Source organism: Rana temporaria (genome assembly GCF_905171775.1).
Source record: "Rana temporaria chromosome 4 unlocalized genomic scaffold, aRanTem1.1 chr4rx, whole genome shotgun sequence".
Classification (NCBI taxonomy): Eukaryota; Metazoa; Chordata; class Amphibia; order Anura; family Ranidae; genus Rana; species Rana temporaria.
In genome coordinates, this window is record NW_024404453.1 from 39,842 (window position 1) to 60,900 (window position 21,059).

A 21,059-nucleotide genomic window follows, 5' to 3' on the forward strand; every position below is an offset into this window, starting at 1 on the left:
GCTGTGTGGACTCCTCCCCCTCTCTCCCGTGCTGTGTGGACTCCTCCCCCTCTCCCTGTGCTGTGTGGACTCCTCCCCCTCTCCCTGTGCTGTGTGGACTCCTCCCCCTCTCTCCCGTGCTGTGTGGACTCCCCCCCCTCTCTCCCGTGCTGTGCGCACTCCTCCTCATGCTGTCCATTGTTCTGTGTAGGTGATCAGCGGCCTCCTGCGTTTCTGGCCGCGCACGCACAGCCCCAAGGAGGTGATGTTCCTCAATGAGTTGGAGGAGATCCTGGATGTCATTGAACCCTCCGAGTTCAGTAAAGTCATGGAGCCGCTCTTCCGGCAGATCGCCCAGTGTGTGTCCAGCCCCCACTTCCAGGTGACCAACCACTGTGACTGCCCCCTCCCCCCTCCAATGACCCCAGTGACCCCTCCCCCCATCCCTCCTCTGTTACCATAGACCAGGTGTGTCCAGCCCCCACTTCCAGGTGACCAACCACTGTGACTGCCCTCCCCCCAATGGGGTACAGAGAGACCGCCCTCACCCCAGTGACCCCTCCCCCCATCCCTCCTCTGTTACCATAGACCGGGTGTGTCCAGCCCCCACTTCCAGGTGACCAACCACTGTGACTGCCCCCCCAATGGGGTACAGAGAGACCGCCCTCCCCCCAGTGACCCCTCCCCCCATCCCTCCTCTGTTACCATAGACCGGGTGTGTCCAGCCCCCACTTCCAGGTGACCAACCACTGTGACTGCCCCCCCCCAATGGGGTACAGAGAGACCGCCCTCACCCCAATGACCCCTCCCCCCATCCCTCTATTACCAAAGACTGAATACAGAGAGACCGCCCTCCCCCCAGTGACCCCTCCCCCCATCCCTCCTCTGTTACCATAGACCGGGTGTGTCCAGCCCCCACTTCCAGGTGACCAACCACTGTGACTGCCCCCCCCAATGGGGTACAGAGAGACCGCCCTCACCCCAGTGACCCCTCCCCCCATCCCTCTATTACCAAAGACTGAATACAGAGAGACCGCCCTCCCCCCAGTGACCCCTCCCCCCATCCCTCCTCTGTTACCATAGACCGGGTGTGTCCAGCCCCCACTTCCAGGTGACCAACCACTGTGACTGCCCCCCCCCAATGGGGTACAGAGAGACCGCCCTCACCCCAATGACCCCTCCCCCCATCCCTCTATTACCAAAGACTGAATACAGAGAGACCGCCCTCACCCCAATGACCCCTCCCCCCTAAACCTCTATTACCAAAGACTGAATACAGAGAGACCGCCCTCACCCCAATGACCGCTCCCCCCATCCCTCCTCTGTTACCATAGACCGGGTGTGTCCAGCCCCCACTTCCAGGTGACCAACCACTGTGACTGCCCCCCCCCAATGGGGTACAGAGAGACCGCCCTCACCCCAGTGACCCCTCCCCCCATCCCTCCTCTGTTACCATAGACCGGGTGTGTCCAGCCCCCACTTCCAGGTGACCAACCACTGTGACTGCCCCCCCCAATGGGGTACAGAGAGACCGCCCTCACCCCAGTGACCCCTCCCCCCATCCCTCCTCTGTTACCATAGACCGGGTGTGTCCAGCCCCCACTTCCAGGTGACCAACCACTGTGACTGCCCCCCCCCCCAATGGGGTACAGAGAGACCGCCCTCACCCCAGTGACCCCTCCCCCCATCCCTCCTCTGTTACCATAGACCGGGTGTGTCCAGCCCCCACTTCCAGGTGACCAACCACTGTGACTGCCCCCCCCCAATGGGGTACAGAGAGACCGCCCTCACCCCAGTGACCCCTCCCCCCATCCCTCCTCTGTTACCATAGACCGGGTGTGTCCAGCCCCCACTTCCAGGTGACCAACCACTGTGACTGCCCCCCCCCAATGGGGTACAGAGAGACCGCCCTCACCCCAGTGACCCCTCCCCCCATCCCTCCTCTGTTACCATAGACCGGGTGTGTCCAGCCCCCACTTCCAGGTGACCAACCACTGTGACTGCCCCCCCCCCAATGGGGTACAGAGAGACCGCCCTCACCCCAGTGACCCCTCCCCCCATCCCTCCTCTGTTACCATAGACCGGGTGTGTCCAGCCCCCACTTCCAGGTGACCAACCACTGTGACTGCCCCCCCCCCAATGGGGTACAGAGAGACCGCCCTCCCCCCAGTGACCCCTCCCCCCATCCCTCCTCTGTTACCATAGACCGGGTGTGTCCAGCCCCCACTTCCAGGTGACCAACCACTGTGACTGCCCCCCCCCCAATGGGGTACAGAGAGACCGCCCTCACCCCAGTGACCCCTCCCCCCATCCCTCCTCTGTTACCATAGACCGGGTGTGTCCAGCCCCCACTTCCAGGTGACCAACCACTGTGACTGCCCCCCCCAATGGGGTACAGAGAGACCGCCCTCACCCCAGTGACCCCTCCCCCCTATCCCTCTATTACCAAAGACTGAATACAGAGAGACCGCCCTCACCCCAATGACCCCTCCCCCCTAAACCTCTATTACCAAAGACTGAATACAGAGAGACCGCCCTCACCCCAATGACCCCTCCCCCCATCCCTCTATTACCAAAGACTGAATACAGAGAGACCGCCCTCACCCCAGTGACCCCTCCCCCCTAAACCTCTATTACCAAAGACTGAATACAGAGGACCCCTCCCCCCTATCCCTCTATTACCAAAGACTGAATACAGAGAGACCGCCCTCACCCCAGTGACCCCTCCCCCCTAAACCTCTATTACCAAAGACTGAATACAGAGAGACCGCCCTCACCCCAGTGACCCCTCCCCCCTAAACCTCTATTACCAAAGACTGAATACAGAGAGACCGCCCTCACCCCAGTGACCCCTCCCCCATCCCTCCTCTGTTACCATAGACCGGGTGTGTCCAGCCCCCACTTCCAGGTGACCAACCACTGTGACTGCCCCCCCCCAATGGGGTACAGAGAGACCGCCCTCACCCCAGTGACCCCTCCCCCCATCCCTCTATTACCAAAGACTGAATACAGAGAGACCGCCCTCACCCCAATGGCCCCTCCCCCCATCCCTCTATTACCAAAGACTGGATACAGAGAGACCGCCCTCACCCCAATGGCCCCTCCCCCCTATCCCTCTATTACCAAAGACTGAATACAGAGAGACCGCCCTCACCCCAGTGACCCCTCCCCCATCCCTCCTCTGTTGCCATAGACCGGGTGTGTCCAGCCCCCACTTCCAGGTGACCAACCACTGTGACTGCCCCCCCCCAATGGGGTACAGAGAGACCGCCCTCACCCCAGTGACCCCCCCCCCCATCCCTCCTCTGTTACCATAGACCGGGTGTGTCCAGCCCCCACTTCCAGGTGACCAACCACTGTGACTGCCCCCCCCCCAATGGGGTACAGAGAGACCGCCCTCACCCCAGTGACCCCTCCCCCCCATCCCTCCTCTGTTACCATAGACCGGGTGTGTCCAGCCCCCACTTCCAGGTGACCAACCACTGTGACTGCCCCCCCCCAATGGGGTACAGAGAGACCGCCCTCACCCCAGTGGCCCCTCCCCCCATCCCTCCTCTGTTACCATAGACCGGGTGTGTCCAGCCCCCACTTCCAGGTGACCAACCACTGTGACTGCCCCCCCCCCCCAATGGGGTACAGAGAGACCGCCCTCACCCCAGTGACCCCTCCCCCCATCCCTCCTCTGTTACCATAGACCGGGTGTGTCCAGCCCCCACTTCCAGGTGACCAACCACTGTGACTGCCCCCCCCCAATGGGGTACAGAGAGACCGCCCTCACCCCAGTGACCCCTCCCCCCATCCCTCCTCTGTTACCATAGACCGGGTGTGTCCAGCCCCCACTTCCAGGTGACCAACCACTGTGACTGCCCCCCCCCAATGGGGTACAGAGAGACCGCCCTCACCCCAGTGACCCCTCCCCCCATCCCTCCTCTGTTACCATAGACCGGGTGTGTCCAGCCCCCACTTCCAGGTGACCAACCACTGTGACTGCCCCCCCCCAATGGGGTACAGAGAGACCGCCCTCACCCCAGTGACCCCCCCCCCCATCCCTCCTCTGTTACCATAGACCGGGTGTGTCCAGCCCCCACTTCCAGGTGACCAACCACTGTGACTGCCCCCCCCCAATGGGGTACAGAGAGACCGCCCTCACCCCAGTGACCCCTCCCCCCTAAACCTCTATTACCAAAGACTGAATACAGAGAGACCGCCCTCACCCCAATGACCCCTCCCCCCCATCCCTCTATTACCAAAGACTGAATGCAGAGAGACCGCCCTCACCCCAATGGCCCCTCCCCCCCATCCCTCTATTACCAAAGACTGAATGCAGAGAGACCGCCCTCACCCCAATGGCCCCTCCCCCCCATCCCTCTATTACCAAAGACTGAATACAGAGAGACCGCCCTCACCCCAATGGCCCCTCCCCCCTATCCCTCTATTACCAAAGACTGAATACAGAGAGACCGCCCTCACCCCAATGGCCCCTCCCCCCTATCCCTCTATTACCAAAGACTGAATACAGAGAGACCTCCCTCACCCCAATGGCCCCTCCCCCCATCCCTCTATTACCAAAGACTGAATACAGAGAGACCGCCCTCACCCCAATGGCCCCTCCCCCCATCCCTCTATTACCAAAGACTGAATACAGAGAGACCGCCCTCACCCCAATGGCCCCTCCCCCCATCCCTCTATTACCAAAGACTGAATGCAGAGAGACCGCCCTCACCCCAGTGGCCCCTCCCCCCCATCCCTCTATTACCAAAGACTGAATACAGAGAGACCGCCCTCACCCCAATGGCCCCTCCCCCCTATCCCTCTATTACCAAAGACTGAATACAGAGAGACCGCCCTCACCCCAATGACCCCTCCCCCCATCCCTCTATTACCAAAGACTGAATACAGAGAGACCGCCCTCACCCCAATGACCCCTCCCCCCCATCCCTCTATTACCAAAGACTGAATACAGAGAGACCGCCCTCACCCCAATGACCCCTCCCCCCCATCCCTCTATTACCAAAGACTGAATACAGAGAGACCGCCCTCACCCCAGTGACCCCTCCCCCCATCCCTCTATTACCAAAGACTGAATACAGAGAGACCGCCCTCACCCCAATGGCCCCTCCCCCCATCCCTCCTCTGTTACCATAGACCGGGTGTGTCCAGCCCCCACTTCCAGGTGACCAACCACTGTGACTGCCCCCCCCCCAATGGGGTACAGAGAGACCGCCCTCACCCCAGTGACCCCTCCCCCCATCCCTCCTCTGTTACCATAGACCGGGTGTGTCCAGCCCCCACTTCCAGGTGACCACCCACTGTGACTGCCCCCCCCCAATGGGGTACAGAGAGACCGCCCTCACCCCAGTGACCCCTCCCCCCATCCCTCCTCTGTTACCATAGACCGGGTGTGTCCAGCCCCCACTTCCAGGTGACCAACCACTGTGACTGCCCCCCCCCAATGGGGTACAGAGAGACCGCCCTCACCCCAGTGCCCCCCCCCCCCATCCCTCCTCTGTTACCATAGACCGGGTGTGTCCAGCCCCCACTTCCAGGTGACCAACCACTGTGACTGCCCCCCCCAATGGGGTACAGAGAGACCGCCCTCACCCCAGTGACCCCTCCCCCCATCCCTCCTCTGTTACCATAGACCGGGTGTGTCCAGCCCCTACTTCCAGGTGACCAACCACTGTGACTGCCCCCCCCCCCCAATGGGGTACAGAGAGACCGCCCTCACCCCAATGACCCCTCCCCCATCCCTCTATTACCAAAGACTGAATACAGAGAGACCGCCCTCACCCCAGTGACCCCTCCCCCATCCCTCTATTACCAAAGACTGAATACAGAGAGACCGCCCTCACCCCAATGGCCCCTCCCCCCATCCCTCTATTACCAAAGACTGAATACAGAGAGACCGCCCTCACCCCAATGACCCCTCCCCCCATCCCTCTATTACCAAAGACTGAATGCAGAGAGACCGCCCTCACCCCAATGGCCCCTCCCCCATCCCTCTATTACCAAAGACTGAATACAGAGAGACCGCCCTCACCCCAATGGCCCCTCCCCCCATCCCTCTATTACCAAAGACTGAATGCAAAGAGACCGCCCTCACCCCAATGGCCCCTCCCCCCCATCCCTCTATTACCAAAGACTGAATGCAGAGAGACCGCCCTCACCCCAATGGCCCCTCCCCCCATCCCTCTATTACCAAAGACTGAATACAGAGAGACCGCCCTCACCCCAATGACCCCTCCCCCCCATCCCTCTATTACCAAAGACTGAATACAGAGAGACCGCCCTCACCCCAATGGCCCCTCCCCCCATCCCTCTATTACCAAAGACTGAATGCAGAGAGACCGCCCTCACCCCAATGACCCCTCCCCCCTATCCCTCTATTACCAAAGACTGAATGCAGAGAGACCGCCCTCACCCCAATGACCCCTCCCCCCCATCCCTCTATTACCAAAGACTGAATACAGAGAGACCGCCCTCACCCCAATGACCCCTCCCCCCATCCCTCTATTACCAAAGACTGAATACAGAGAGACCGCCCTCACCCCAATGACCCCTCCCCCCATCCCTCTATTACCAAAGACTGAATACAGAGAGACCGCCCTCACCCCAATGACCCCTCCCCCCTATCCCTCTATTACCAAAGACTGAATACAGAGAGACCGCCCTCACCCCAATGGCCCCTCCCCCTATCCCTCTATTACCAAAGACTGAATGCAGAGAGACCGCCCTCACCCCAGTGACCCCTCCCCCTATCCCTCTATTACCAAAGACTGAATACAGAGAGACCGCCCTCACCCCAATGGCCCCTCCCCCCTAAACCTCTATTACCAAAGACTGAATACAGAGAGACCGCCCTCACCCCAGTGACCCCTCCCCCCATCCCTCTATTACCAAAGACTGAATACAGAGAGACCGCCCTCACCCCAATGGCCCCTCCCCCCTATCCCTCTATTACCAAAGACTGAATACAGAGAGGCCGCCCTCACCCCAGTGACCCCTCCCCCATCCCTCTATTACCAAAGACTGAATACAGAGAGACCGCCCTCACCCCAATGGCCCCTCCCCCCTATCCCTCTATTACCAAAGACTGAATACAGAGAGACCGCCCTCACCCCAATGACCCCTCCCCCCCATCCCTCTATTACCAAAGACTGAATACAGAGAGACCGCCCTCACCCCAGTGACCCCTCCCCCTATCCCTCTATTACCAAAGACTGAATACAGAGAGACCGCCCTCACCCCAGTGACCCCTCCCCCCTATCCCTCTATTACCAAAGACTGAATACAGAGAGACCGCCCTCACCCCAATGACCCCTCCCCCCAATCCCTCTATTACCAAAGACTGAATACAGAGAGACCGCCCTCACCCCAATGGCCCCTCCCCCCTATCACTCTATTACCAAAGACTGAATACAGAGAGACCGCCCTCACCCCAATGGCCCCTCCCCCCATCCCTCTATTACCAAAGACTGAATGCAGAGAGACCGCCCTCACCCCAATGACCCCTCCCCCCCATCCCTCGATTACCAAAGACTGAATACAGAGAGACCGCCCTCACCCCAGTGACCCCTCCCCCCATCCCTCTATTACCAAAGACTGAATACAGAGAGACCGCCCTCACCCCAATGACCCCTCCCCCCATCCCTCTATTACCAAAGACTGAATACAGAGAGACCGCCCTCACCCCAATGACCCCTCCCCCTATCACTCTATTACCAAAGACTGAATACAGAGAGACCGCCCTCACCCCAGTGACCCCTCCCCCCATCCCTCTATTACCAAAGACTGAATACAGAGAGACCGCCCTCACCCCAGTGGCCCCTCCCCCTATCCCTCTATTACCAAAGACTGAATACAGAGAGACCGCCCTCACCCCAATGACCCCTCCCCCCATCCCTCTATTACCAAAGACTGAATACAGAGAGACCGCCCTCACCCCAGTGACCCCTCCCCCTATCACTCTATTACCAAAGACTGAATGCAGAGAGACCGCCCTCACCCCAATGACCCCTCCCCCCATCCGTCTATTACCAAAGACTGAATACAGAGAGGCCGCCCTCACCCCAGTGACCCCTCCCCCCCATCCGTCTATTACCAAAGACTGAATACAGAGAGACCGCCCTCACCCCAATGGCCCCTCCCCCCATCCCTCTATTACCAAAGACTGAATACAGAGAGACCGCCCTCACCCCAATGACCCCTCCCCCCCATCCCTCTATTACCAAAGACTGAATACAGAGAGACCGCCCTCACCCCAATGGCCCCTCCCCCCATCCCTCTATTACCAAAGACTGAATACAGAGAGACCGCCCTCACCCCAATGGCCCCTCCCCCCATCCCTCTATTACCAAAGACTGAATACAGAGAGACCGCCCTCACCCCAGTGACCCCTCCCCCCCATCCCTCTATTACCAAAGACTGAATACAGAGAGACCGCCCTCACCCCAATGACCCCTCCCCCCATCCCTCTATTACCAAAGACTAAATACAGAGAGACCGCCCTCACCCCAATGGCCCCTCCCCCATCCCTCTATTACCAAAGACTGAATACAGAGAGACCGCCCTCACCCCAATGACCCCTCCCCCCATCCCTCTATTACCAAAGACTGAATACAGAGAGACCGCCCTCACCCCAATGGCCCCTCCCCCCATCCCTCTATTACCAAAGACTGAATACAGAGAGACCGCCCTCACCCCAATGGCCCCTCCCCCATCCCTCTATTACCAAAGACTGAATACAGAGAGACCGCCCTCACCCCAATGACCCCTCCCCCCATCCCTCTATTACCAAAGACTGAATACAGAGAGACCGCCCTCACCCCAATGACCCCTCCCCCTATCCCTCTATTACCAAAGACTGAATACAGAGAGACCGCCCTCACCCCAGTGACCCCTCCCCCCTATCCCTCTATTACCAAAGACTGAATACAGAGAGACCGCCCTCACCCCAATGACCCCTCCCCCCTATCCCTCTATTACCAAAGACTGAATACAGAGAGACCCGCCCTCACCCCAATGGCCCCTCCCCCATCCCTCTATTACCAAAGACTGAATACAGAGAGACCGCCCTCACCCCAATGACCCCTCCCCCCATCCCTCTATTACCAAAGACTGAATACAGAGAGACCGCCCTCACCCCAGTGACCCCTCCCCCTATCACTCTATTACCAAAGACTGAATACAGAGAGACCGCCCTCACCCCAGTGACCCCTCCCCCCTATCCCTCTATTACCAAAGACTGAATACAGAGAGACCGCCCTCACCCCAATGGCCCCTCCCCCCCCATCCCTCTATTACCAAAGACTGAATACAGAGAGACCGCCCTCACCCCAATGACCCCTCCCCCATCCCTCTATTACCAAAGACTGAATACAGAGAGACCGCCCTCACCCCAATGACCCCTCCCCCCTATCCCTCTATTACCAAAGACTGAATACAGAGAGACCGCCCTCACCCCAATGACCCCTCCCCCCATCCCTCTATTACCAAAGACTGAATACAGAGAGACCGCCCTCACCCCAATGGCCCCTCCCCCATCCCTCTATTACCAAAGACTGAATACAGAGAGACCGCCCTCACCCCAATGACCCCTCCCCCCATCCCTCTATTACCAAAGACTGAATACAGAGAGACCGCCCTCACCCCAGTGACCCCTCCCCCCATCCCTCTATTACCAAAGACTGAATACAGAGAGACCGCCCTCACCCCAATGGCCCCTCCCCCCATCCCTCTATTACCAAAGACTGAATACAGAGAGACCGCCCTCACCCCAGTGACCCCTCCCCCCATCCCTCTATTACCAAAGACTGAATACAGAGAGACCGCCCTCACCCCAATGGCCCCTCCCCCATCCCTCTATTACCAAAGACTGAATACAGAGAGACCGCCCTCACCCCAATGACCCCTCCCCCCATCCCTCTATTACCAAAGACTGAATGCAAAGAGACCGCCCTCACCCCAATGACCCCTCCCCCCATCCCTCTATTACCAAAGACTGAATACAGAGAGACCGCCCTCACCCCAATGGCCCCTCCCCCATCCCTCTATTACCAAAGACTGAATACAGAGAGACCGCCCTCACCCCAATGACCCCTCCCCCCATCCCTCTATTACCAAAGACTGAATACAGAGAGACCGCCCTCACCCCAATGACCCCTCCCCCTATCCCTCTATTACCAAAGACTGAATACAGAGAGACCGCCCTCACCCCAATGGCCCCTCCCCCATCCCTCTATTACCAAAGACTGAATACAGAGAGACCGCCCTCACCCCAATGACCCCTCCCCCCATCCCTCTATTACCAAAGACTGAATACAGAGAGACCGCCCTCACCCCAGTGACCCCTCCCCCCATCCCTCTATTACCAAAGACTGAATACAGAGAGACCGCCCTCACCCCAGTGACCCCTCCCCCCATCCCTCTATTACCAAAGACTGAATACAGAGAGACCGCCCTCACCCCAATGGCCCCTCCCCCCATCCCTCTATTACCAAAGTCTGAATACAGAGAGACCGCCCTCACCCCAGTGACCCCTCCCCCCATCCCTCTATTACCAAAGACTGAATACAGAGAGACCGCCCTCACCCCAATGGCCCCTCCCCCCATCCCTCTATTACCAAAGACTGAATACAGAGAGACCGCCCTCACCCCAATGACCCCTCCCCCCATCCCTCTATTACCAAAGACTGAATACAGAGAGACCGCCCTCACCCCAGTGACCCCTCCCCCCATCCCTCTATTACCAAAGACTGAATACAGAGAGACCGCCCTCACCCCAATGGCCCCTCCCCCATCCCTCTATTACCAAAGACTGAATACAGAGAGACCGCCCTCACCCCAATGACCCCTCCCCCCATCCCTCTATTACCAAAGACTGAATGCAAAGAGACCGCCCTCACCCCAATGACCCCTCCCCCCATCCCTCTATTACCAAAGACTGAATACAGAGAGACCGCCCTCACCCCAATGGCCCCTCCCCCATCCCTCTATTACCAAAGACTGAATACAGAGAGACCGCCCTCACCCCAATGACCCCTCCCCCCATCCCTCTATTACCAAAGACTGAATACAGAGAGACCGCCCTCACCCCAATGACCCCTCCCCCTATCCCTCTATTACCAAAGACTGAATACAGAGAGACCGCCCTCACCCCAATGGCCCCTCCCCCATCCCTCTATTACCAAAGACTGAATACAGAGAGACCGCCCTCACCCCAATGACCCCTCCCCCCATCCCTCTATTACCAAAGACTGAATACAGAGAGACCGCCCTCACCCCAGTGACCCCTCCCCCTATCACTCTATTACCAAAGACTGAATGCAGAGAGACCGCCCTCACCCCAATGACCCCTCCCCCCATCCCTCTATTACCAAAGACTGAATACAGAGAGACCGCCCTCACCCCAATGGCCCCTCCCCCTATCCCTCTATTACCAAAGACTGAATACAGAGAGACCGCCCTCACCCCAATGGCCCCTCCCCCCATCCCTCTATTACCAAAGACTGAATACAGAGAGACCGCCCTCACCCCAATGACCCCTCCCCCCTATCCCTCTATTACCAAAGACTGAATACAGAGAGACCGCCCTCACCCCAATGGCCCCTCCCCCTATCCCTCTATTACCAAAGACTGAATGCAGAGAGACCGCCCTCACCCCAATGACCCCTCCCCCTATCCCTCTATTACCAAAGACTGAATGCAGAGAGACCGCCCTCACCCCAATGGCCCCTCCCCCTATCCCTCTATTACCAAAGACTGAATACAGAGAGACCGCCCTCGACCCAATGGCCCCTCCCCCCATCCCTCTATTACCAAAGACTGAATGCAGAGAGACCGCCCTCACCCCAATGGCCCCTCCCCCCATCCCTCTATTACCAAAGACTGAATACAGAGAGACCGCCCTCACCCCAATGACCCCTCCCCCCCATCCCTCGATTACCAAAGACTGAATACAGAGAGACCGCCCTCACCCCAGTGACCCCTCCCCCAATCCCTCTATTACCAAAGACTGAATACAGAGAGACCGCCCTCACCCCAATGGCCCCTCCCCCCCATCCCTCTATTACCAAAGACTGAATGCAGAGAGACCGCCCTCACCCCAGTGACCCCTCCCCCTATCCCTCTATTACCAAAGACTGAATACAGAGAGACCGCCCTCACCCCAGTGACCCCTCCCCCCATCCCTCTATTACCAAAGACTGAATACAGAGAGACCGCCCTCACCCCAATGACCCCTCCCCCCCATCCCTCTATTACCAAAGACTGAATACAGAGAGACCGCCCTCACCCCAGTGACCCCTCCCCCCCATCCCTCTATTACCAAAGACTGAATACAGAGAGACCGCCCTCACCCCAGTGACCCCTCCCCCCTATCCCTCTATTACCAAAGACTGAATACAGAGAGACCGCCCTCACCCCAATGACCCCTCCCCCCCCATCCCTCTATTACCAAAGACTGAATGCAGAGAGACCGCCCTCACCCCAATGGCCCCTCCCCCCTATCCCTCTATTACCAAAGACTGAATACAGAGAGACCGCCCTCACCCCAATGACCCCTCCCCCCATCCCTCTATTACCAAAGACTGAATACAGAGAGACCGCCCTCACCCCAATGGCCCCTCCCCCCATCCCTCTATTACCAAAGACTGAATACAGAGAGACCGCCCTCACCCCAGTGACCCCTCCCCCCTATCCCTCTATTACCAAAGACTGAATACAGAGAGACCGCCCTCACCCCAATGGCCCATCCCTCTATTACCAAAGACTGAATACAGAGAGGCCGCCCTCACCCCAGTGACCCCTCCCCCCCATCCGTCTATTACCAAAGACTGAATACAGAGAGACCGCCCTCACCCCAATGGCCCCTCCCCCCATCCCTCTATTACCAAAGACTGAATACAGAGAGACCGCCCTCACCCCAATGACCCCTCCCCCCCATCCCTCTATTACCAAAGACTGAATACAGAGAGGCCGCCCTCACCCCAATGGCCCCTCCCTCTAGTGACTTGTGGTGACTGATGATTGGTCCCTGGTATTTCTCCTCCCACATATGACATAGTTTGTGATGTGCAGGTGGCGGAGCGGGCGCTCTACTACTGGAACAACGAATACATCCTCAGCCTGATGAGTGACAACGCCGCCCAGATCCTCCCCATCATGTTCCCATCGCTTTACCGCAACTCCAAGAACCACTGGAACAAGTAAGTCTCATGGGGGGGGGGGGGCACTATGTATGGGGGGGTTGGAGGTCATCGGGGCATTGTATCTGAAAGGCGGGGCCTTGATTCTGGAATTTCCATCATCGACCCTCTGATACTCTCCTCATCAACATGTGACGTTCCCCCCCTTCCCGCGTGACGCCCCCCCCCCCTTCCCGCGTGACGCCCCCCCTTCCCGCGTGACGCCCCCCCTTCCCGCGTGACGTCCCCCCCTTCCCGCGTGACGTCCCCCCCTTTCCGCGTGACGCCCCCCCCCCTTCCCGCGTGACGCCCCCCCCCTTCCCGCGTGACGTCCCCCCCCTTCCCGCATGACGTTCCCGCGTGACGTCCCCCCCTTCCCGCGTGACGTCCCCCCCTTCCCGCGTGACGTCCCCCCCTTCCCGCGTGGCGTCCCCCCCTTCCTGCGTGGCGTCCCCCCCTTCCCGCGTGACAGTGCTGAGGACAGGATCTCTGTGACCCATCCATGGACCTGAGCCAATCCATCTCCATACATAGAGATGTGGGCGGGACTCACCAGGCTGATCTCTCTTGCAGGACTATACATGGACTGATCTATAACGCTTTGAAGTTGTTCATGGAGATGAATCAGAAGTTGTTTGATGATTGCACACAGCAATACAAAGCCGAGAAGCAGAGGTCTGTATATATGGGGGGAGGGCTGTGTACAGGGCCTGAAAAAAGTATTCATACCCCTTGTAATTGCCCGCATTTTGTTACAACCAAAAATGTCAATTTCATTTATTGGGATTTTCTGTGAGAGACACAAAGTGTCACATGATTGTGAAGTGGAAGGAAAAGGATACAAATAAATCTGTGAAAAGTGTGGGGGGAGGGGCCTTTGCATTCAGCCCCCTTCACTCTGATGACCCCAACTAAAATGACTAAAGTACCTAAACACGAGGTAAGTACTACAAGTCCTATTTACAATCTCGGAACACCCAATAAGAGGATAGTAGGCGACCGGTCTAAACTACGTGGCATGTTCACCGATGCCTGGAGGACAAGATGGGAGAACGAGAGATACTGCTGTACGAGGATGGGAACTAGAGATACTGCTGTACGGGGATGGGAACTAGAGATACTGCTGTACCAGGAGGATTTCAGAGACTTGGTTCAACAGCTCTCATGATTGGCTGATGGTATTTCCCTTTATCGCAGGGATAGAGGGGGTAATAAAGGGGGAGGGGTATGCCTGTATATCAAGAATAATGTACAAGGGAATGTGAGAGATGACGTCACTAAGGGAGCGGGGGAGGAGATGGAAACTTTATGGGTGGAGCTCCAAAGGGATGAAGCTAAGGGGAAAATAATACTGGGAGTATGCTATAGGCCCCCTAACCTGGGGGAGGGGGAGACGGACCTCCTATCACAATTTGGATTAGCAGCAAGGATGGGAAGTGTTATCATAATGGGGGATTTTACTAATCCAGACTGGGGGGGAGGGAACCGCGCATTCATCTGAGGCTCGCCAGTTCCTAAATGTCTGGCAGGACAATTTCATGGGTCAGGTGGAAGACGCACCAACTAGAAATAAAGCGTTACTGGATCTACTGATTACCAACAATACAGACCTGATCACAGAGGGGGAAATTCGGCGATCACAGGTCACTTGTCTTCAGTATAAATCGCACAAATAGGAAACATAAGGGGAACACAAATAGCTGGATTCACGTAGCCGTGCCTAACGTTAGGCAGGCGTAGCGTATCGCATATACGCTACACCGCCGTAAGTCAAAGAGGCAAGTGCTGTATTCACAAAGTACTTGCCTCCTAAGTTACGGCGGCGTAGCGTAAATGTGCCGGCCTAAGCGCGCCTAATTCAAATTGTGAAGAGGTGGGCGTGTTGTATGCTAATGAATCGTGACCCAACGTGATTGACGTTTTTTACGAACGGCGCATGCGCCGTCCGTGGACGTATCCCAGTGCGCATGCTCCAAATTATGCCGCAAGGACTTATTGGTTTCGACGTGAACGTAAATTACGCCCAGCCCCATTCACGGACGACTTACGCAAACAACATAAACATTTAACAATTCGACGCGGGACCGACAACCATACTTAACATTGGCTGGGCCAGCTTTTTGTTGGACTAACTTTACGCCTGAAAACGCCTGACGTAAACAGCGTATCTTTACTGCGACGGGCAAGCGTACGTTCGTGAATAGGCGTATCTCGCTGATTTACGCATTCTAGGCGTAAATCAGCGTTCACGTCCCTAGCGGCCGGCCTAAATAGAAAGCTAAGATACGACGGCGCAGGCCGCCGCATCTTAGCTAGATTTAAGTGTATCTCAATTTGAGAATACACTTAAATATACGACGGCGCAGATTCAGAGTTACGACGGCATATCTACTGATACACCAGCTTAACTCTTTCTGAATCTGGCTAAAAGACACGGTGGTGTTGCGCCGCCTTGTCTGGCTGAAGTGTTGGTCTGCGGACCAGTCTTCTAAAAAGGCCTTGGTGGATTTGCCCTTTAAGGGTGAACGTTCATGGACGGACACAGCATCCTTTGACAGTAGGGTTATATCCGCTTCCCTTTAGGAGAGTTAAGGCAGAAAAAAAGCACTTTAAGTGTTAACAACACATTCCTCAGTGCAGCTCCTCCCAGGGGGCGTGGCCTCCCGGGTATAACTCACACCCAGCTCTAGCAGCCTCATTTTTTTCTGCCTAACGACAGGAGAGGTCAGGCACTTCTGGAGTCCTGTACTCTGGAGATTTTTTTTTTTCTTGCGATTTTTCTCGCGTTCTATGAATGAATGAATGAATGATTTTTTTTTTTCTTGCGATTTTTCTCGCGTTCTATTGTTTTTGTTCCTGCATTTTTGAATCCTGTGATTCTTCTATCAACAGCCGACTGGGTGACAGGCTGGGTCCTCGACTCTTGTAGTCCCCCCATGTTCGGCCATCGAGCGTGTGCCGGCCCTCAGCTCAGCTTTGCGACGTCCACGACAGGCCCGTTTGCTCCAGGGGCGGCCGGGGAACTTCGGTTCTAGGGCACACATATGACCGGTCTCTATGGCTTTGTCACAGTGTGTCTGGCCGACAGCCATGCCGTTTACGGACGTTGGTTCTGTCTGGGATACCTCCAGCCGGTGGTCCCAGGACGGGTAAGTAGTGGCCCCTTGCTCAGGTAAGTGGTCTGTCTGGAATTTTCCCCTGGGAGGTCGACTGAGGGCTTGCCCTGCTTTCCTCTCTCCCCTTCCTCTCCCTCCTTTCCCATTTGGGTAGCGGCTGTGAGGGTTTTTTTTTTCTGGGGTCTCTTATACACCTGGGCTTGTGTGCGTAGCGGGGGCTGAGTGTGTTCACTACGGGGCCTTTATGTGTGCTATGGTGACTTTGTGCTGTACTGTTTTTTTTCTGTGTCACTGTCTTTTTAAATGGGCAACGGCCGCCATTTTGCCGGAGTCCCGCTTTACATAGCTCGGCCGCCATTTTCTTGTGGTCCAAGACTGTTTTTTACACATTCGGCGGCCATCTTAGAAATTGTTTGGCCTCGTGTGGCCGCTTTAGCGCTGCAGAAATGACACAAATCTACCAGACGCAGCACAGCCGACTTCTCTGCACACTTAGGCTTCTCTCAGACCGCGCGGCACCTGGGTGAGGTGGTGAGTTTCCCTGGGGGCCCGCATACTCTGTAAGGCCGGGAGGTGACCGTGGGTAACTCTGCTTTGCTGTTAGGTGACACAGCGGGGGGGGGGGCATTGGGAAGCCTGGACAGGTACTTCTTCCCCTGTAAGCCTGTGTTAACCGTTGCTGCCCCTCCCCCTGCCACATCTGCTATGCAATGTCGGTGACATTTTTTTCTCGCCAGTTTGAAGCGACTGGTGGCCGGCTGGGGGGTATATTAGCGCCCCCCTCCCTGGCCTTCTTCTGGGGATATCTCTGACACTCTGTATTGTCAGATGATGCGCGCTTAACCCACGCGCACAGTGAGAGCGACTCTGGTTCAGGGTCGGTTGCTGTTTGGAAATGTTGGAGCTATTTTTTCTGCAGGCGTGATACTCAGTACTTGAGGATGGGGCGGGGGCACCTGCTGTGCCAGTCCTTTTTGGGTCCTGCAAACCGCCACGCACTGACAATGTTTTCCTTGTGCTCCATCTTCACGGTAGGGGGTTCGGCTGTGAGACCAGTTTTGGCCGGGGGTCTGGTGTCACGGACTCTGACTGCACGGGCAACGTTTTTTTGCTGCAGGGGCTAGAGGCTTCCGAGACCTGCAATGACCTGGCTGAACAATCAGTTCTGGGTCTAAAATTTGTCTGTGAGTCGGTCCTGGTTACGATCTTGCTTCCCAGGGTTTCCGCCTATGCGGTGGTACTGCGCCGCCTTGTGTGGCTGAAGTGCTGGTCTACGGACTGGTCCTCAAAGAAGGCCTTGGTGGATTTACCCTTTGAGGGTGAACGGTCTTTTGGGGCATCCCGGTATGGCATCATTAAGGATGCCACGGGTGGTAATAGCACACTGTTCCCACAGTCTGGGAAGGGCTAATGGCCTCGTCTTGAGCAAGGGCCCTGTAGTGCACCTGGTGCCGCAAGCCCAACAAGTCTGCGGACATTCCTGCTTCCGCCTGAAGGTCTGCTCCCGCCCGTGTCTCGGGTGGGGGACCGGCTTTGCGGCTCGGTGGAGGTTTCTCCTCTCCGACCGTTGGGGTTGCGAAGTGGTTTCCTCGGGGTACAAGATAGAGTTTCTCTCTTGTCTACCGAACAGGTTTTTTCCCTCCAACCTCTGGCTTTCGCCGGTTGGCTCTGTCAGGGGCTGTCCAGGATCTTCTGGTCGGGGGAGTGATTGTGCCAGTTCCCTCGATGGAACGGTCTCAGGGGTTTTACTCCAATCTGTTTGTAGTCCCCATGAAGGACAGGGTCCGTCCAATCCTGGGCCTCAAAGCCCTCGTATTTGTTAAAATGCAAAAATTCAGGATGGTGTTATAGCGGCACCCCATCAAGGTCGTCCTTGGATGTCATGAACGCGTACCATGCATGTTCCCATATGCTCAAAGCACCAGTGATTTCTGTGCTTTGCGGTCGGGGAGGACCATTTTCGATTGTGGCCCTCCCGTTCGGCTTGGTGTCGGCACCACAGGTTTTCACCAAGGTGCTCGTCCCGATACTGGCCCGGCTGTGACAGCGGGGGTTTGTTTTCGTGGGATATCTGGTCGACATTCTCCTACGAGCTTCTTCGGGCTCAAAATTAGTAGTGGACGTGTTTATTACGTGTCAGACTCTCCAAGAGTTCGGCTGGCTTCTGTATTGTCCAGAAGTCAGTGTTGATTCCTTCTCAGGGACTGGAATACCTGGCACTAGTCCTGGGTTCTGCCGAGGCGAGAATGTTTTCCCCTAACGGAGAAACTTCAGACACTGCAATCTGCAGTGCAGCAGTTGTTGACCCAGAAGTGGTCATCTCTGCGATTCTGCATGAGGGTTCTGGGTCTGATGGTGGCCTCTTTCGAGGCGGTTACGTATGCCCAATTCCACACCAGGATGCTACAGAGGGTACTGCTGTCACGTTGGGACAAGCCCCCGTCATCTCTGGATTACCAGATTCAATTGAGTCAACTGGTCATGTCTCCCCCGGTGTGGTGACTGGCGTCTCCGGTGCTTCAGACCGGGAAGTCGTTTTCTGCCGTGCCACTGGACAGTGGTCACGACAGATGCCAGCCTTTCCGGTTGGAGGGGGCGTTTGCCGCTGGACTCAGGAGGAGTCCCGCCTACCGGTCACTATTCTAGATGGTCCCTGGATCTGCAGGGCCAACTGGTCAGGATCCAGTCCGACAACGCCATGGCGGGGAGTGGAGGCACACGGAGTTCAGCCGCATCGACGGAGGTTGCGCACATCCTTCAGTGGACCGAAAGGTCCGTTCCGGCTTTATCGGCCGTGTACATTCTGGGAGTTCAGGATTGGCAAGCCGACTTCCTAAGTCGCACTGCACTAGGCCACTAGTGGGGCACTCCGGACGTGGACTTTCTAGCGTCCCGTCTCAATCGGTAGGTGCTACGGTTCGTGGCCAGGTTTAAGGACCCGTGGGTGGACGTGTCAGACGCGTTGGTGGTGCCTTGGGTCACTATCACCTAATTTACGCCTTCCCCCCTCTGAAGCTAATTTCTTTGCCTGCTGCGTAGAGTGGAAGCCGAAGGGATTCTATCGATCCTTATCGCCCCAGATTGGCCGCGTCGCTCCTGGTACGCGGACCTGGTGCGTCTGGTGGCAGTCGCCCCCTAGCGTCTTCCCCTGGGAGATGATCTTCTGTTGCGGGGTCCGATCTTCCACCCTGCTTTACAGTCACTGGCTTTAGCGGCGTGGCTGTTGAGAGCCAGGGGCTGAAGGACCGAGGCCTATTGGGCTCGGTGGTCTCTACCGTGCTGCGTGCACGGAAGTCTACCTCGCGTAGGATTTACCATCATACGTGGAAGGCCTACATCTCTATGTGTGAGGTGATGAAATGGCACCCCCGTACATACGTGGTGTGCAGGATTCTGCTGTTTTTACAGCAGGGAGTGGATCAGGCTCTCGCCTTAAGTACGGTTGGGAGTCAGATTTCTGCTCTGGCTGTTTACTTTCAGCGACCCTTGGCGTCGCACTCCTTGGTGCGTACGTTTGATCAGGGGGTCTGGCATGTGGCCCCTCCGGTGCGCCCTCCACTACCCCCATGGGACTTGAATTTAGTCCTTTCGGTGCTTCAGGATGCTCCCTTTGAGGACATTCGGGAGGTTTTTTGTTGACTGTCACAAAAGATGATTTTTTTCTGGTAGCAATTACCTCGATCAGACGGGTGTCTGTCTGATCTGGCGGCCTTGTCTTGCAAGGCTCTCTACTTGGTCATCCACAAGGATAAGGTGGTGCTGCGGCCGCAGCCGTCTTTTCTCCCCAAGGTCGTTTTGGCTTTTCACATTGATGTGGATATTGTTCTTCCATCCTTATGTCCTCGGCCGAAATACAAGGAGGGGGCCACTTTACATCCTCTGGATGTGGTTCGGGCCCTACAAGTGTACTTATCTGCTACGGTTCCGTTCTGGAAGTCGGACTCACTGTTCGTGTCGGTGGCTGGTCCTACAAGAGGGCCTGGCAGTCTCGTCGGCCACCATTTCTTGGTGGATCCGACGGATTGTGCTTCAGGCCTATGCCCTGAAGGGGCGGGCGCCCCGTTTCGGGTTACGGCGCATTCGACCAGGGCGATCGGGGCCTTTTGGGCTTCCGGCATCATGCCTCTGTGTTACAGGTGTGTAAGGCAGCGACCTGGTCGTCGATCCACACTTTTTCAACGTTTTACAAGGTGGATGTGAGTGCATCTTCTGATGCCTCCTTCGGCCGCAGGTGTTACAGGCGGCAGTTTAAGGTTGGAGTTCCTCCGTTGAGCAACTCCGGTTTTGTTTGGGGTGTAACCTGGTTTGCTGTGTTGTTTTCCCACCCCTCGGAATTTTTTGACACTGCTTGGGGACGTCCCTAAGGTCAAAGGCTGCTGTGTCCGTCCATGAACGGAAGAGAAAAAAGGATTTTTGTACTCACCGTAAAATCCATTTCTCTGAGTTCATAGACGGACACAGCACCCACCCCTCCTTGGTTTGTACTGCTTGTTACGAACTGAGGCTGCTAGAGCTGGGTGTGGGTTATACCCGGGGGGCCACGCCCCCTGAGAGGAACTGCACTGAGGAATGTGTTGTTAACACTTAAAGTCCTTTTTTTTCTGCCTAAACTCTCCTAAAGGGAAGCGGATATAACCCTACTGTCAAAGGATGCTGTGTCCGTCCATGAACTCAGAGAAATGGATTTTACGATGAGTACAAAAATCCAATTTTTTTGGGTCGTCTCTGGATGACATCATAAAATATGCCACAGGAGGCAAGAGCACTCTGCTCCCACAAT

At 56.7% G+C, this 21,059-nt stretch overlaps 1 protein-coding gene across 1 annotated transcript in view; it reads left to right on the forward strand.

The window, feature by feature from the left end:
• Positions 1 to 21,059, forward strand: part of LOC120921794 (serine/threonine-protein phosphatase 2A 56 kDa regulatory subunit delta isoform-like) — a 111,718-nt gene that overhangs the window by 33,589 nt on the left and 57,070 nt on the right. The window contains exons 9-11 of the mRNA XM_040334298.1: positions 191 to 361; positions 13,057 to 13,184; positions 13,737 to 13,838. Of these exons, the coding sequence (XP_040190232.1) occupies positions 191 to 361; positions 13,057 to 13,184; positions 13,737 to 13,838 (401 nt within the window). The remainder of the gene's footprint in view (positions 1 to 190; positions 362 to 13,056; positions 13,185 to 13,736; positions 13,839 to 21,059) is intronic.